Source organism: Apium graveolens, chromosome 9 (genome assembly GCF_009905375.1).
Source record: "Apium graveolens cultivar Ventura chromosome 9, ASM990537v1, whole genome shotgun sequence".
Taxonomy (NCBI): domain Eukaryota; kingdom Viridiplantae; phylum Streptophyta; class Magnoliopsida; order Apiales; family Apiaceae; genus Apium; species Apium graveolens.
In genome coordinates this window covers 57875968-57894745 of record NC_133655.1, presented here as the reverse complement: position 1 = coordinate 57894745, position 18778 = coordinate 57875968, and the positions used below count along the sequence as shown (strand labels likewise).

The 18778-nt window shown below is 34.0% G+C and overlaps 1 protein-coding gene and 1 non-coding gene across 2 annotated transcripts; both read left to right on the top strand.

The window, feature by feature from the left end:
- The first annotated feature begins 760 nt into the window (after positions 1 to 760).
- Positions 761 to 867, top strand: LOC141688357 (small nucleolar RNA R71). Its single transcript, XR_012561803.1, has one exon. It is a non-coding gene; the product is annotated as a small nucleolar RNA R71 (small nucleolar RNA).
- Positions 868 to 16498: 15631 nt separating this feature from the next.
- LOC141682428 (putative methyltransferase At1g29790) lies at positions 16499 to 17904 on the top strand. The gene has a single exon (XM_074487121.1). It carries the CDS (start codon positions 16509 to 16511, stop codon positions 17829 to 17831), a length of 1323 nt encoding a protein of 440 aa, XP_074343222.1. The 5' UTR covers positions 16499 to 16508; the 3' UTR covers positions 17832 to 17904.
- The last annotated feature ends 874 nt before the right edge of the window (positions 17905 to 18778 follow it).

Here is an 18778-nt window from a genome sequence, read left to right as displayed (position 1 = left end):
CCTCTTGCCTGGAACTTCTGTATCACTAGAAAGTATTTCTGGTAGTCGATTCAATAAGGCATTAGCAATTTGTCCTATCTGGTTCTCAAGATTCTGGATAGAAACAGCCTGGCTTTGGCATATAAGAGCCTGGTTTTTGCACATAAGCCTCAACTCCTCCAATTCATATTTTTCATTCAAAGATAGATCTGCATCATGAGTTTGTTGTTGAAGTTGGAGTTGTTATCTTGGTGTAAATTGTTGCTGAAAACCAGGAGAGTTGAATTATTTTGCTCCAAACTGCTGGAACGGCTGTTGTATCGCATTCTGATTGTTACTCCATTTGAAGTTAGGATGATTCCAGTTGTCAGGATGATAAGTGTCTGGAACTGGTTGCTGCAATCTCTGACAGTTTCTCACAAACTGAGATGATTCACTAGATATAGCGCATTGCTCCGTCGCATGTGAACCTGCACATAGCTCACAAACACCGGTTATCTGATTAACACCATAGTTAGCCAGATAATTGATCTTCATAGACAACGCCTTTAGTTGAGCAGTGATAGCCGTAGTTATATCCATCTCAAGAACTCATGCTACCTTGCCCTGTGGACATCTCTGGGTTGGATACTGATATTCATTAGCAGCCATCAGTTCAATTAGATCATAAGCTTCCTCATAGCTCTTTGCCCATAATGCTCCACCTGATGCTGCATCAAGCATGGGTCTGGACTGTGCTCCCAACCCATTGTAAAAACAATTGATGATCATCCAATCAGGCATTCCATGATGAGGACACTTCCTAAGCATCTCCTTGTAGTGCTCCCAAGCTTCACCCAAAGATTCTCCCATTTCCTGCGCAAATTGAGTAATAGCGTTTCTGAATGCAGCTGTCTTCGCCATAGGGAAGAATTTAGTGAGAAACTTTTAAGCAGGATCTTCCCAAGTAGCAATCGAATCAGCTGCTAGAGAGTGTAACCAGCTCTTAGCCTTGTCCCTCAGAGAGAATGGGAACAGTCCCAGCTTCACCGCATCTTCAGAAACACCATTGAACCTGAAGGTGTCAGATCTCTATGAAATCCCTAATGTGTGTATTGGGATCTTTCGTTGGAGAACCCCTAAACAGGACTGAATTCTGTACCCATTGAATTATGCCAGGCTTTATCTCAAAGGTATTAGCTGTGATAGCTGGCCTGACAATGCTAGATTTAATGTCATTGATCTTGGGTTGAGAAAAATCCATCAAGGCTCTCGTTCGTGCTGCTGGATCTCCCATTATAATGAGTACCTGAAACACAACAAGTAAACTGTGAAAGTAAAAGAATCCGAGTCAGTGAACTTTAACGACCACTGATGACAAGCACATAAACTAAAAATTAACACCGAGTCCCCGGCAGCGGCACCAAAAACTTGTTAGGGCAAAAACACGCGATAATATTCATGCAAGTATACGCGTTTGCAAGTAGTATAAGATATAAATCAGATTCATTCCCACAGAGACTAGTTTAGGTTAAGTTCAATTTTTGCACCTATGCAACAATGTATGGTTATCGCTCAATGCTAAGAAAAATAACAAATTGGGTTTTTGATTAAACTAAGAGATTAAACTAACAATTATAACTAAGAGAACAAGAATGGTTGAATTAATATATATGACAAACATGGGATTCTAACTTCATTAAATACTTCATTCAATAGCCGTATTGTTCTTAACCTTAGCATGTAATGGTGATGACACTAATCAGATAACACGAAACTGATAAATGCCAACTTTCGTTACACGAGTACCATTCTACCAGACATCCACAAAAGAGATAGAAGTTGAATAGGCACCAATTATATTGAGACCCTATATGTCTATTGAATTTGATAACATAACGGTTTAAGCATAAGTTATCTATCTTGATTACATACGGCAAGTAAAACGGTTAGAGTTACCTACGAATCATGCATACACATACATGAACCTATGCTAGCATGGCAAGTTCTAAACCTCTATATTCTATGTCGCTTTAATAGAGATTAACACGCTATCTTATACGTTAGCTACGCACATAAGACGAGTAAGCACAACCAATATTTGGATATCATACAATCACCACATACCAAGATATCGAAAAAATTTAACTATTGAAATTCATAAGTAAATCCGCTAAAATCCCGTGATAATGATTAGCCCATAATTGAACTCATCGTCACCATGGGTTCCAATGAAAGCATGGTATAAACAAGGTCTTAATAAACTGAATAATAATTAAAGTACGAATAAACAAGATCTAGGTTCAACAAGAATGAAAACGAGCATCCAAAATTACAACTAATTCAAAGAATCACAAGTTGAAAACAAGATCTTCTTTTTTGAAGTTGTTTTGTGCTTCTAGGTCTTCTTCTTGGTATCCCAATCTTCCCGGATGATGAAAACCCTTTTTTTAAGTATATATAAGCCCATATTGGACCTGGACCCTTAAAATCGTCAAATTCCACTCAAAAAAAACTTTTTCAGCGAAATCAGCGAAGGCAGCCGCGCATCAGCACGTGGCCGCGCGGCACACCAGGCGGGCGCCACCACCAACGAGCGGCCGCCTTCACCACCAGGCGGGCGCCTGCAGCCTGTCTGGAAAAAATCTGATGAATCTTGTTTTGGCCATAACTTGAGTTCTACTCGTCAGAATTAGGCGATTCAACTGTCCACGCGAAGCTAACGAGATTCTCTACAACTTGACAATGGCCTTGGCTTCCAAATCTGATCACTTTTTATCATATTTTCTTTAAAAGCTCATTTCTTCATTTAACTGATACCTGAAATGCAATAACACAAAGATACATCAAAATACCAACAACTTGAGTCCAAAACACCAATTTGAGTTTGTAATGAAGCATTCCAAGTGGATATAAAATCCAATTATCATGATTATTCTAGATAATTATTTGAATACCTTATGACACAATACTTACATCACATAGACATATCATTATACTTCACACAAAATCATATTCCTCGAAATCATACATGCTTGGTCTTTCCCGAATTCATTAGTACTTAACCTGATAGTGTTTCACAGAAGCGTACCTCACTAATCACGTTGGTATCTTTATTATTATTCTTTATAATCATGTTAAAGATCCTTAGGATGATAACCAAACATGGTATTCCCTTTTCAAAATAACTTACTCATCACAATGCTTCAATTGCATCATCATAACACCGAGTTTTTGAGTCTCATATTATAACAATCAGTTTTTAACTATACCTCTCTTTGTTCGGAAGGTAATTAGCCTTGGAAGAATGATTTTCACGATATCGATGTAATTAAGACATTCTTAACAAGATTTCAAAATCTAATATCTAAAGAAACAATGAGCTCTGAATAAAAGAGTCGCAACACTCAAAAGATTTATTACCTGGAAGGAAGAATACAACAAGGATTATCCTTTCATGTCCTTAGAATTTTATATTATGATGTTATAGAGAATATTCCTTGAAAGTAATAACTGCTGAATAATAACATCATACGAACAATACTTTTAAGATTTCCCCAATGAAAGAATATTTTTCTTTTCGAGTAATGAAATAAATTTCAAATAACATCCTTAACCAAAGGTTATCCATTGAGGTTTCAAAGAGATGCAATTTTCAAAGAAGGAATTTTATTCAGTGATTAAAAAATAAGGAAGTATATTGTTCTTCAATCACTTTATGATTTTAATTGGATATTCTTTATATAAATGAAAGAATAGAAAATTTCATGAACAAAATATTTCATAAAACTTAATATGAATTCTCGTTTGAGTGGGCGACCTAGTTAGGTCTCAATTAATTCATTCTTTGAAAATTTCATCAATAATTAAATTTTACATATATGATGCACTATGGAATAATAAAAATTTGATTGGAAGTGGAACTAGCAAAATAATAACTAGTCCGTATCAAGCGATATTATCAACTGTCTAAGAAAATGGCCAGCTCAATTGGTTTGACCCATAATAACTAGATAGGACGATTAGCTAGGCTTTCGTCGTGTTAATTAAAATTTTGACTAGTTAGGAAGATTAACTAGTAATTCATGAGAACATATGCAACTAAGCATATTTCAATTTGTTTGTAAAAAAATTCAACATCGTAACCACTAAAGAAATCTATGGCCACCCGGATGATAATTTTAAAATAAAGAGTTTTCAAATTTGAACCGAGAAAGACAATTATAACTCTGAATCGAGTGGTCTTGGCATCGGAACAATCGATAGCCTCTCATCAAATATTTATTTCCAATAAAATGGTACTCTCAGAGGTTCCCTCGTTCACATACTTTATCAGATTCTCGAATAGAATTGAATTCGGAATACCAATATCAAATTGATACCCTTACTATGATTTCAAAGTTCAATATACAATTTCATCCCGAATAGAAGTATAGGATTCCCGAGGAATCTATGGAGATTAGATCATCCATGTTTAACAATTTGTTAAATATTTACCATCTTGACTGAGAAGAGTAGTATGAAAGAAGAATCAAGTGAAGATATTCATTATGAATATTCGTCGATTAATTGAGGAAAGTTTATTAAAATTTCTCGGATAGTTGAAAGAAAGTATAGATTAGCTCTGAGCCAAACAAGAAGACCATGATCTATGAATAAAAATTCATGGATTAACTAAAAGAATTTAACAAGTACTTATGTGGAGAAAGACTATTCAAGTTGTTGGTCACATCAGAAGTTCAAAGTAGGGAACTAAAAGGATTGCCTGATATGACTTATCAAGGCAATACGAATGATCAACAGTTTGGAGGGAGTAACGTGACAATGAGTACGTGCCAAAATATTTCACAGATTATCCTAACTCTCATTATTATCCATCTGAGGATGATTCTACCTCTTCGTCTTTGTAATTCCTTATTTCAGCTAGTGTCTCTTTCAACATCATTTCAAAATTGCTTACTAACTTCACTTTCGCAAGTATATCTATTATTATGGTGTTTTACCTCGAAGACCTTACTCAGGATTATTCCAAAAGCTAAGCCGATAGGGGCCTTCTACACGCATCCATTATGAATTACAAGTGGTCAGTTCCCCCTGGGAACAGATCAAAGAGATCTCTTAGGGATCCCAATGCAGTCCATAAGCTCAGTGGCGTGTGTGTGCAAGTGAACATACATTACCGTATATATTAGAGGTCTACGAGTATATATACGCAGTATCTGATATCAATTCTACCAAATAATTCCGCTCTAGACTCATTGGTCTATCCTTTTAGAAGGTTCTAAGATCAAACAATCGCTCGTTATAATCTTACGCCATTAGATTGTAGACATGCCATCAATTCTCGACGCTCTTGATCCCTGAGCTAAACCATCATAACCTTATATGTTAAGCACACTAATAATATCATGTAGTGTAGTAAGCTTATGATAACATTCTTATATTACATTCAAATCTTCCTTAATAGAAAAATATCCTTAAGGGTATATTGGACACTATCTCTGGTGAATTCGTGATTAATACGATATTCACATCCTCAATGGTAAAATGACACCTTCAACTAGTTTGGGTCAATAACCTCAACTGTATATTAATAATTAGACTTCATGGTTCTCACATGTGATGCCCCCTTATGGGAAACCTATACACAACTACGAGTAATAAGGCTCGTGTTATCAATATGAACATATGGTGTTGGTAATATCGTCTTTACCCCAAATGCCCTGGAGACTTAGCTCCGAGTTCTACAACCACATATTTGAAAAATCATATATGATTCTAATTTTTTTTCTCATCATTCTGATAATCTCCAATGGTCCTATTATTCATACCTTAATACCTCAAATATACACTTTATCCTAACCTACACATTGGGGCTACATCCGGTAGTCCAATGATGAACTCTATATGAGCTCTTACGCAATCTCGCATCTCGACAGATTCCTAACACTCTCGTCTCTAAATACTATAACTTATTTCTCTGATACCATTGTTGTAACGCCCCCAAATCCGGGGTCAGGAATCTGGGTCGTCACGCCATCCTTCACTCATATGTAACCTGTATTGATTTAATAATCCAACAGACCCCAATCTCGCGCACACACACACACACAAGTTATAGCCTTAGAAATGATGTACAAAATGTAATCTTCTTTTATTACACTCAAATGTACTTTACAGGATCGTAAACAATTATTCGTAACCTCTACATGAAGTTACAATAATTACTACTAATATCTTATACCTATCTGGATACTCTGGTTCACCTAAGACAAATCTGTAAGGGATTCTCCCCATGATTTCAAGTGACTAAGTCCCACGCTGGCATATTGATAATCTGTTATATTGTGACATTTAAAAGAAAGCAAGAGTGAGCAATAATGCTCAGCCATTATAATCAACAGTATGAAAAGACTGTTAAAGGAAATTATATTAATTCATACAAGGATATGTATTTATTCAAAGTAGTTTTCTTGATGATATACACCACTTTTCAAAACAATTCTTTGATTGACTTCTGCAAATACCTTAATGGTAAACTCAGCACCTAGGCTTGGGTTACGGTATTGCATCTCAATTTCAATTGGAAGAATATAGGACATTCACTAGAGCCACCGCATACGATGATCAGTCGTAATATGAAAAATTGTAACATTTTCTACTAGTAGAAGGACGACACATTGCCGCATTCGGGCTACGTGTCCCATTTTGGGTATACACATACTTCACAAGTTCCTAAGTACACAGAGTACCTTCGCCTGCGGTACCTTTGGTAGTCTCCCTAGTACACATAGTACTAGAGTCTACCCATCCCTTGTCCTTTTGAGAAATCCTATCATATCTCAAGAACTCGAATCACATCGAAGTTATCCAAGCGTTTTGCTTGGTGATAGGTACAGCTCATCTTATATGTATATATATATATATATATACTTCCGAGAATTTTCGGAGAAAGTACTAAGATAATGTGAGTTGACCATTGTCAACAGATAGATAAATGAGGGGGGATTTCTTTTGAAACAATTTCAAAATATTTCAAATACGTCGAGATAATATTCTTTGACGATCTGAAAATATTAATATGAATTTCTGAAACTCGAAAAATATTTTAAATTAGGTTTTATGATTTTTAAATGATATTAAATCATTTAATAAATATTTAATAACTAAATAATAATAAATAATAATTAAACCTCGAATAGTTCTTCTTTAAAAGAATATTTGAAATAATATTCCTCAACTAATTTAAGTTTAAGTAATTATATTAATCTTTGATATAAATAAAATAATTTGTTTTAAAATAAAATAAACGTTGGAGAATACTTCTCCCTTTTTAAATGAATACATGAAATAATATTCATTACTTGGGTAATTAAACAGAGTTGAGGGAATACGATCTTTAGAAATTATTTTTAAATAAAATTCGAGGTACTTTAATATTTCGCAAGAGGACATCGAGTCCCTTGGAATAAAATAGCTACGGACTTTTAATCATCCCAAAATATCTCCGGGATAATTCCGGGGTTTATACTTTAAAAAAACTAACCGACTCTCGGTCTTACAACTTATACATCACACTCTAGTGTAACGTTAATATTCTTAAATAAAACACCTCCGGAATTGGGTGAAAACCATTTTAAAAGTTCGGTCAACTACGGAGTTTTACTATTCAAACCGCTTTCACTAAAACGTTGATATCTCTCAAACCGTTAACTCAATTGACGCACCCTTTTCGTGAGCACGATCTAGACAAACTTTAGAACACTTATTTTAAAATGTATTTCTGGTGAGAGGGATAAAAATCCCGAAGTGGCAGTTTCCTAACAGTGGGTTGCGTTGGGTGTTTTTACTCCGCGCGACCTCGACTCCGACATTTTTGTAAAATTGACATACCAATATTTTTACTTGCAATTTTTATGGCGGTTAATAAACTCTATTTATTACTCTATGTAAAAATTTCATGATTTTTAAATATTTTTAAGTCAATCATTTTTATTTACAAAATTCATAATTTGTAGCAGTTTTGTCTCGTAAATCCCTTTTACTAAAATTGTCATAATTTTTTATCCGTAAATCGGAATCAAGCGATTCAAGCGCCCAAACTATACTTATAACATTGTCTATCATAATCAATGTTAAGTTTTAAGAAACTACAGTTTATACATTCAGGAACTTCTGCAGAAACTTAAATTGAGTTTTGTTCGTTTTAACGAGGTTATGATTACGATTATGATTCGAGTTTCGTTTACGTCTTAAATCATTATACCACCATCAACAATCATCAAATCATCATCTCAACACTAACTCCTCTCAAGAAAATCATGTTCTTGAGTCAACAATCATCAACCTTAAAACTAATTAACTAAACATCAAGATAATATCGAATCAATCATCAAAACCATACTTATATCCAAGATCCTTACTTCTCTTGGAACTTAAAACTTAAACAAAGTTTGGATGAATGTTTATACCTTTCTTGAAACTTGTTAATACTTAATAAAGTCCTAAGATCCTTGATGAAGTATTGGTCTAGCTTTAGGAGCCTTAAACTTTGATGAAAAATCAAGAAAACAAGTTAGTGATTTTCGGAGTTGCTATTCACCCTCAACTTCAAACATTTTTTAAAATTGAAAACTTCATGGATGGGCTTGAAATTTGATGCGTGACTTACCCATTATATGAAAGAGGTTTGGTAAAAATTTGGTGATTTTTGAAAGAGCAGAACATGATATATGAATTTTTCTTTCCATGGTGTTCTTGAAAATCAGCATTGTATTTTTGGAGAGAGAGAATTGCTTGGCTTGCTTCTTGGAAATGTGGTGGAAATTGTATGAATTTTGTCTATTCCTAAGGTATATAGAATAATCCTTTCTTTTTCCAAGTTTAGGCCTAGCTTGCACACCAATAGTCAAGCTATATTATGATTAAAAAAAACAAGAATCCTTATTTTAGGGAAAGTTGTTTTGTACAAGCTTTTAATTTAATTAGGTAGCTTCATTAATTAATTGCTAATTTATTTGCATTATATTTTCATGGAATTTGCATGGCCTTGGTTTGTTTATTCGTTCGCTTACGTATTTGCTTGGTCGCTTATTCGTTTTCGTAATAAATCTTCGTAAGCAGTTCACGGGGTAAATCCTTTCTTATACGTCCTTTACACTTTGAAGTATCGTACTTGGATTTGAATTTGTAGGATTTTAACTTTGTAATTATATTTTGATTCTCGTAATCCTTGATGGTTCAAAGATACGGTCGTTTTTCAAAGTTCGTTTTCTTCAAAAACTAATAGCATTTACATACACTCATTTGGTACGTATAATCACAATATCAACTCGAAATCTTAAATTAAAAACTCGTATATAGTGTGGTCGTAAAAGTTTTTATTATACCGCAAGGTTACTATTCATAAAGGTCTTTTATAAATGTCAAAATTTTGGGTTCTTACACTTAAGGCCTAAAAGAACTCCACTAACCTGGTTAATGCTTGTTGTGAGAGAACAATTAATGAGAAAGTTGGCATTGGCTTGATTACTCTGAGCCAAAGAAAAAGAAGGATGTATCCAACAAAAGCAAAGAAATTTATAATGACAAAGAAGTTCATGTGGTTTTACGAAGAGTTGAGAAGCCCATCTTCAAGAAATCAGAATTTGAGTTTGATGAAGACTCAATGGTCATCAAAAAAACAATTGAATGATGAAGATTAGGCCAAGAATGATGCAAATTTTTTTTCTAAAAAAGAGCTAGAAATCAAAAGCAATGCCAAACCAACTGGAACTAGGAAAAACATTTCCAAGAAAGTCAAGTCTAACAGGAATGGCAAGATGGGAATCAACAAAGGTAATGGCTATACCTACGTGCCAAATTCTCCTAGAAAGTAGTGTCAAAACTGTGGCTCTAAGAACCATTTGACAAATACATGTGCGAAGTTCCTTCTACTCCTCATATGAATGCAATGTATTGTAAGTCTGCTCACATGAATGTCAATATACATGGGTCTTTTTGTGATAAACCTAATTGCATGATATGTTATGTGACTAATACTTTCTAATATATCTGTTAGACAAAATCGTGATGCCATGTATTTGAATAACTCAGACATAAACACACCATGTGACATTAGGGACTTATCCAATGTTGGGAATGTTTGAACTTTATTTAAGTCACAGAAAACATTTTCTGAGAATGACAAATGAGTGAGGTACCTGTATAAAAAACTGAGAAGATTAGAATGTTTCTAAGCAACCCAGACCCAATAGAGTGTAGGTAACAAAAGCAACTTGAAAGCTACATATTGTGTAGGGAATAATGAAAGTGAAAAAGTGATACAACCCTATTATCACAAAGTAAGATAAGAAAGTTGGCCCATGTTTAGATCTTGGAGTTGACATCAAGAGTCTAGAATGGGATATAGCATGATAAGAACCTAGAAATTGTCATCTTGAGAAAAAACTAGTCTGTAATTCATCACAAAAATGTAGACTAGGACGGAATGAAGATTCATCACTGGAAATTCACCAAAAGATTGTTAACTATGAAAAAACTGTGCTTTAGATGAATGCTAAAATTGTCAAGAAAAGATCAGTAAGGATATAACGGACTCAAGCTGAAGCCAGTCATGAAGGTGCTTGCATGAAAATTCAAATTTCCAAGGGGAGTCAAGCAAAGAAGAAATGAGTCACATCATCTGAGTCATATAGATTTCACGCATGCTCGTTTCCGATTAACATAGGGGGCATCATATTCAAGGGAAGCAATTATCTCAGGGAGAGCTTCTCATGTTGACTAAAGTTATCATGAATTGATGTCTCAAAGAAACTTGCAATCCACTTCTTTAGGAATGCACAAGTAATCACTAAACTCTGCCTTCAAGAAGACAGATATGACACTTCTCTAATAGAGCAATGATCAACATCAATATTTATTATTTTAAAACTAATGAATACTTATAGTGATTCATTGAGATATCAGTTTTTATATGGAACTGGTAAAAACTGATGTTGAATTAATTGTGTTCCACACTTTGAAATTTTCTAAAGAGTTTACTAAGTTATAGAATGAAGACAATCCTCATGGATTGATGAAAAGAAGTAAAACATTAAATTCTTCATTATTTGAATTGAATAAATTCATTAGAAATTTTAGCTATAACAGTAGATTTTCACTTTCTTTAATGCTCAATATTTTTGAAGTGAAACATGGTTGGATTTTGATTCTCAAAATTTTCTGTAAGTTACAAGAATCATTATCACAAACTTAGAATTTATTCTGAGGATTTGTATTATGGACTTTCAGACTACTCTATAATAATAGTTTTGAGAGTTCACGATATAATTAAAATTGAAACAAGGTGTATCGAGTACTTATTGGTTTTGAGAGTTTATAATATAGGTCAGATCAAGACCAAGTTCATGATATGAACTATATCGTGAAGTTGACAACCCAAATTGATTTGAGTTAATTATTTAATTAATTCAATTCTTAAAATTATACTTTGGCATTGTTGATCCTGAACTATTATGAGTAATCATAATTTATTTTGTGATACACAAGAATTCGCTAAATGAGAATTTTTAGACTACTCGACATACTTTCTCTGAGAGTTCACGATATAGTACATTAGGACTTCATGATATATTACATTTGGGACTTCACTATCTGATTAAATCTAAAAATAAAATTTGAAAAAGTTCACAATATACTAATCTAATATGTCGAACCGTTCAAAAATATATCAAGATAATTTATTCAGCTCAAGTGTTAGCAAATTCTTGACTTATTTATTCAAGATTAATTCATTGAAATATCTTTCTCTTGAATAAATAACATAAATTATATTGTATAGTCGAATTTTTAGTGATTATTTCTCAGACTTTACGTTATAATTCAATAATAAACTAATTAGAGATTGTTTGAGAAAATGTTGCAGGGTTGAGAATTTAACAAGCCAAAAGAAGAAAAGTGGTGAAGACTTGTCAAAGTAAATCTATCTGAGATTGGATAATCAAGATTTAAAATCTTTTGACCAGCTAAGTTTTCTTTACTTTTATGCGTCATGCAGTTTATAATGATGAGTTAATAAGTATATGTTTTCATAAATGTGTTTCCCTGCTATGTGCTTACTTAATTATTCTTGAGATGTGTGAACTAGTATTTGGATCATTTACTATTATCTTGATTAATTAATTTAGTAATTATTTAATTGATCATTTCTTTTAACCTTTAAGTGTCAATGATTTGAATAATCCGTTAATATAATCTTTAATTAAATTATTCATATTAATTGCTAGAAAATAGATCGTTTATCCGTTTTCAAAAAAATGAACATGTTTAAACTCAGAAAATTATTCTTCTTTTATTCAAATATTTTTGAGACCTAAATTATTTTGTAATGAATTGGTCATTTATTTTACGTACCCTTCTGAGTCAAATATTTACCGAAAAGTCGTGTCTTCACCCGATTTCAGTTTTAAACATATCAAACCAAAATTTTCGAAAAACCGAGTTATGTGATATGAGAATTATGTGCTTACTTGCTTTGTAAATTATGTGCCTATGTGGTTCCATGTTCTTGTGTCTTATTGTTTTCTTTATATAGGGGTTATTGTATAGGTGGACGATAAAAGTTTATACGAGCAGTTCGTCGAGTGATTGTCGTGTAGTCGATTAATTATCTTCTAACTATAAATGTGGGTTGTTCGAGACGATCAAGACCAGATGTTGTGACCAAGATTAAAGTTAAATAGTATTGAATATTAAACTTGTATCAACCACTAGAGCGACAAATCTAGGAATTATTGGGGTAAAAGTTAGTGATATCATGAGATGGAAGAAGGAGATAGTTGTATTAGTTCGAGCGTGCATAATTGCTAAGGACCAAATGCAAGTATTCCTACCCTATTTTACTTTCAAAATAGGTAAATGTTTTACATATCAAAATGATTAATTATGATTATGCAAGTATTCCTCCCATATTTTATTTCTAGAATATTTAAATATTTTACATATCAAAATATTTACTTCTGAATATGCAAGTATTTCCAAATTTACTCGATATTCTGGAAATTGAATTCTAATATCCTTTCGAGTACAACATTTCACTAGGTGTGTTGCACAAACCGCCAACCCCGCACCTCTCCGCGTGGTTTAAACTTTTCGTGGTGCGATCGTGGTTTGCATTTTTGTCAAACTGTGCGGTGCGGTTTGCGGTTTGGGACTTTGCTCCCATCGTTCAAACCGCACCACACCGCACCCCTTATTGTTATAATATATATATATATAATAACCGCACTGCACCGCTTATTGTTATAATATATATATATATATAATATTATTGTACCTTTATAATAAAATAAATATTTATTATATTATTATTGTCCCTTTATAATATAAATAAATATATATAATAAGCATTATGTAGCAATGTTGCGGCTTACAATGGATGGTTGTATGCTACCGTTTATTGTTTTTTTGTCAATGACTGAGATAATTTGAAATTTTATCTGATGTATGCCAAAAAAAAAGAAATTATAGTTCATGATTCAGATTTACTAAAATTGTATTTTGAAGTAAAACTATCAACTTAAGACTTATTTATTAATTCATTTACTGATGTATTAAAAATTGAAAACCTCCCGCACTAAAATTTATTATTTTCTTATATAGTTTAAACCGCTTAAACCGCACCACACCGTATTTTCGTGGTGTGGTTTGCGCGGTTTAAAACTTAAGCTATGCGGTTGCGGTTTGAGAATTTGGACAAACCGCGGGTGCGGTTTGGTTTGCGGTTTTGGTCCAAACCGCATCACACTGCACCGCGAACACCCCTACTTTTCATTGTGATATGGTTTGAGAAACACTTCTAGTAATTATTCTACTAGAATCCAATTATTGTTTGTAAAACAACGATTTCTTTGTTGTTCTTGAACAGTGAGATACACTTTTTGATATAAAAGTTGATTTTGTGGCTACTCTTGATAAATAGGAATAATAGTTTATTGTTGTATAGGAATTTCAATTATACTGAATTTTTATATTCTCGATTGGATTGTTGCCTAAGAGGTTGTGGCGTCGCTCCAGCGTGTGCAAATATTATGACATATTGTAATATATATTATAAGCCAGTGTGTTGCCTTTTTTGGTATCTTTATTTTTTGATGTACTTCGGCATGTCGGTATTGCTTCGCAACTGGTCATCGGTGGTAACACATGGATCTTGAGAGATTCGAATCATTTATTGATATCGGAAAAAGACTAAATGAAAGTTTAGTTTTTAATTCTTAAACAGAATTTCGTTATAAATTTGTGATAAAATATCTTCCACTCATTACATTTTTCCGAGTTTTAATCTCATCGAGATTTAAGTTATTGTTGAAGCCTCCGCTGCTTAATCATCAACATGTTTTAACGAAAAAGTATTGCAAATTATCAAAACACTTTTATTTGAAATATCCGTAATTATTTTGTGGCTTTCTTGTTATGCTTTTAATATACTTACCGGGCATTCGTTTGCTCATACTTGCCTATTTAAATTTAACCTTCCAGTGAGAAATAACTTGTGAGGTTTAACCGCGTTGTTTGAAACAAAAGAATAAAATGCAATCACAAAGATGATTGATTTAGGGTATGCGGGAATTAAATTATTATTGTATAAAGTTGTTTTCTCTTCCTATTAGTTATGTTATCGTAGAGTTGACCTAATATACTTATTTTCGAAATTATACTAGTGGGTTAAATCATGAGATTGAGAATTGTTGAAAAGAGTTGTAAAAGAAAGAAAATTTATTTGTAAAATTTGAAATTCTTGTTTCTAGAAATATAACCTAAAAATATCTTGGTTTAGTTTGAGATCACAAATGATATATTTCAATTATTGGTGATGGTTTATGATTAACATCTTGTTTTATATTGAGATTTTATAATGATGACCAAATTTGACCACTTATTTGGGGGCGTTACAAAAAAATTGTTGATTTTAATTTTTATTTTCTAAATTTTCTTTATTTGATTGTGATGGAGGAGACCGGGTTCGAGTGGGGTTTAGAAATGCTAAAACACATCTCTTTTTACTCAACTCTGTACTGATTCAAAATGTTTAAACTGTTTCTAGGATTTAGTATGAGAAAGTTTTGTTTAGAGAGAGGATGTGGATGGTGGGAATCGGTAGAATTCAATAAAAAGTAAACGAAGATGAGTTCACTTTTTGCATAGATATATATACAAAACTTATATATGCATATGAGGTTTTTAAGCAGTTGAAGATTATGACATCGTAGTTTGGTGAAGATAAGAAAAAGGCGTAACAAAGTGAAAGATTAGGTGAGATTAGGTTAATCGGAGTGATAATAACTAGATACTTTGCTTAAAAATAATAAGATATGAGTATGACCGTGTAAATAGGTACATACATAGATAGAAAAATACAAATATAGTGCATGTATAGAATATAGATTTATAGTGTATATTATTGAAGTAAAAAAGTAGTAAAATGGACCTAGGCAGATCAGGCTTTTCAGTCTAAGCTTTAATCCGGGCCTAGTCCGAATTTTATCCGAATTTATAATAACGGGGTTTTTATTCTATCCGTATTTTTCGGATTTTCGATTCATGGCCCAGATTGGGAGAGGTTTTTTCGGAATCGAATTTTACGGGCCTTTTTTCGGATCAAATCGGATTATTTATTGGATTTCAAATTTTTTAAACCTCGTATACCGATATTTATAAATATTATTTATTCATTATAACTTGTATTCCAGTTATTTAAAACTAATATTAATCATATTTTACAACAAGTCATCTGTTTATCGGCTCAAGAAAGCAAAAATTCCGATAGTTTGTTCCTTTATATTTTGATTATTCTTCTTTCAAAAATTCTCCAAGTAAAAATGGAGAAACGCCTAATAAAATGGACTTTAATTAATTTTACAAATAGTAGAAATTTAGTCCATTAATTTTGCAATAATACAAAATTAGTCCATTTAATTATTATATTACTTAACAAATAAACAAAAACTATATGCATGTCAATTGTCTACTAAGTAGACATTTTAGATTCAGATCTTGGAAAATATAATAAAATCATAACACTTTTGACCTCGAACGTACAAACCGCCAAATTGCAGTGTTCTTTAACATTTAAAAAATAAAAAATAACGTGATCCCAAGTGCTCATAAATGCCCCTAATAAAGGAAACAGTATATCTACTAAACAACATTGTATATTTTGCTGGAGAAATGTTACATTCCTAAAAAAACATTATTTTATTTTTAAATAATAAATTTTATTTTTTTATTCTTTAAATTCATATTAATATAGGAGAGATTTGTAGATATTCAATATTACCATGAAACCTCAATATTGGGGAACAGTTTTTGAACTGTTTTTACTAACCTAACATTTCTCATTTTGTAATATTTATTTAGACCTCACTCTCTGCGGTCTATATTTTGATTGACATATTCATTCTCATACTTTAAGCCATCTCAAATTCTCAACTTACCAGTACATTTTTGTAGCTCCCATTTTAAAGTAAGCACAGTTTAGATTAACATAGATGGGAAGTAAAGATGAAGACCATCCAAAAAAGAAACTTTATCAACTAAGTATCCAAACTAAGCTCAAGCTCAAAATACTCTTGCTTGTCATACTTACCAACCTTGTCACTATCTACATTTTTAGTGGCACTTTGCAGCCAATCTCCAAGTACTCTCATAATTTGTCTATTCCTTTGTGGGACTCTACAAATCTTTTGCATCGACTTAATTCAACCGAACATGAGCTTGCAGGTAGCCACTCTCAAATCTCGGAGTTACGACGAAAACTAGCTACCACTACGTCACTTATTGAGTCACTCCTTGTTGAACTTACTATCCTTCGTGAGTCCGAAAAGACTACACAAGGTACTAAGTTCTTGAACTTGTCTGATGAGGCGAAGCTTGCCATTGGTCCTCAGAAGCTCCCACTAGGGTTTTCGCCAAGAAGCGGATCTGATAATGTATATCCTCCTGTTGGAGGAGGCTGCTCAAGGTTCCCACAAGAGCTGGCACAATATATGACCTATGACATTGGTAAAGAGTGTCCGGTTGATGATGTCTTTGCACAAAAGTTAATTCTAAGGGGGTGTGAGCCACTGCCTAGGAGGCGGTGCCACCCCAAGTCTCCCTTGGGCTACGTAGAGCCCACACGAATTCCAGAGAGCCTGTGGACAATTCCGCATGACAAAAGCATCATTTGGGACCCTTATACTTGTAAAAACTACAAGTGTCTTGTAGACAGACAAAAATTTCCTGGTTTCTATGATTGTAAAGATTGTTTCAACTTGAAAGGAAGAGAAGCATCAAGATGGCTTGTCGACAATGGAGGCCTTGATTATGGGATGGACCAAGTTCTTGGAACGAAACCATTGGGAAGCATTCGTATCGGCCTGGATATTGGTGGTGGTACAGGGACTTTTGCAGCTCGGATGAAAGAGAGGAACATTACCATCATCACAAGCACAATGAATATTGATGGTCCGTTCAACAGTTTCATTGCATCCAGGGGATTGATTCCAATGCACGTCAGTGTGTTCCAGAGGCTTCCTTTCTTCGAAAACACATTGGATATTGTGCATTCAATGCATGTTCTGAGCAACTGGATCCCAGATACTATGCTTGAGTTCACATTGTTTGATATTTACAGGGTGTTGAGGCCAGGGGGTCTGTTCTGGCTCGATCATTTCTTCTGCCTTGGATCACAGTTGAATGGAACGTATGTGCCCATGATAGACCGTGTTGGATTTAAGAATCTGAGGTGGAATGCAGGCATGAAGCTTGATCGTGGAGCAGAAATGAATGAGTGGTATTTCTCTGCCTTGTTAGAGAAACCAATGACCTGAGAAAGCTCTTGGTCTTGGAGTAATGGAGTTCATCCTAAATAGACGATCAGTTTGTACGATACAAATATGAATAAGCAGAAGAAACATAATATGATATAAAAGATGTAACAATACATTTCCTAAATTTTATGAGGTAACCTTTCTTTTTTTGTTGCACATATAGTTACTGTATATGCCACTACATTTGCACAGAAGGCAACATAAAGAAGCAAAACAAGCTCAAAGAAAAACTTTTTATGTCACTGACAGGTATTGATTACTCCGATCCGCGGTCTAGTATTTTTTGACGCCGCGCCTGTACCCTTCTTGCGGTGTAGCTGTTGTTGGGTGTCGTCTGGTCCTTTCGACACCGCGCCTGAACCCTTTTTGCGGAGTAGCTGTCGTTGGGTGTCTGTAAAACAATACCGGAGGGAGGGTTTGAGCGCTTCCGGTGTGAGGGTAAAAACTCGCTTTGATGAAGATAAAAATATAAGGTGGCTGTGTGTACGAGTGTGTGGAAAAGAGCGTAACCCCTAATCCTTTCTCCTTGGGATATTTAAAGCCCAATGGTAGGGTTTCGGGGTTGTTACCATTCGATCAGGGCAGTTAGTCGCTGGGGACGTAGGACGCCTAAATTGAATGGATTGCATACACATGTCCAGGACCTTCTTAGAATAAGCCAAGATTGTATTGACGCGTGTCTTGATTGTCCCAATTGCTGGTTATTGATAGTTGTCATTGTCACGTGCCTGGACTTGTGTCTCATGTGTTCTTCCATAACGGGCTGTAGGATTGACTTGTCCCTGGATCAGGCTAGATCTTGACTCCTTCTATGAGCCTGACTCACCCTGAAGCTGGCTTGGGCCCTAGCTGGGAGGTTGACTTGTTTCTAGATTGGGCCGGACCCGACTCCTCTTATGACTCGGGCTCACCGTGAACCTGGGTTGGGTTTTAGCTGGGAGATTGAC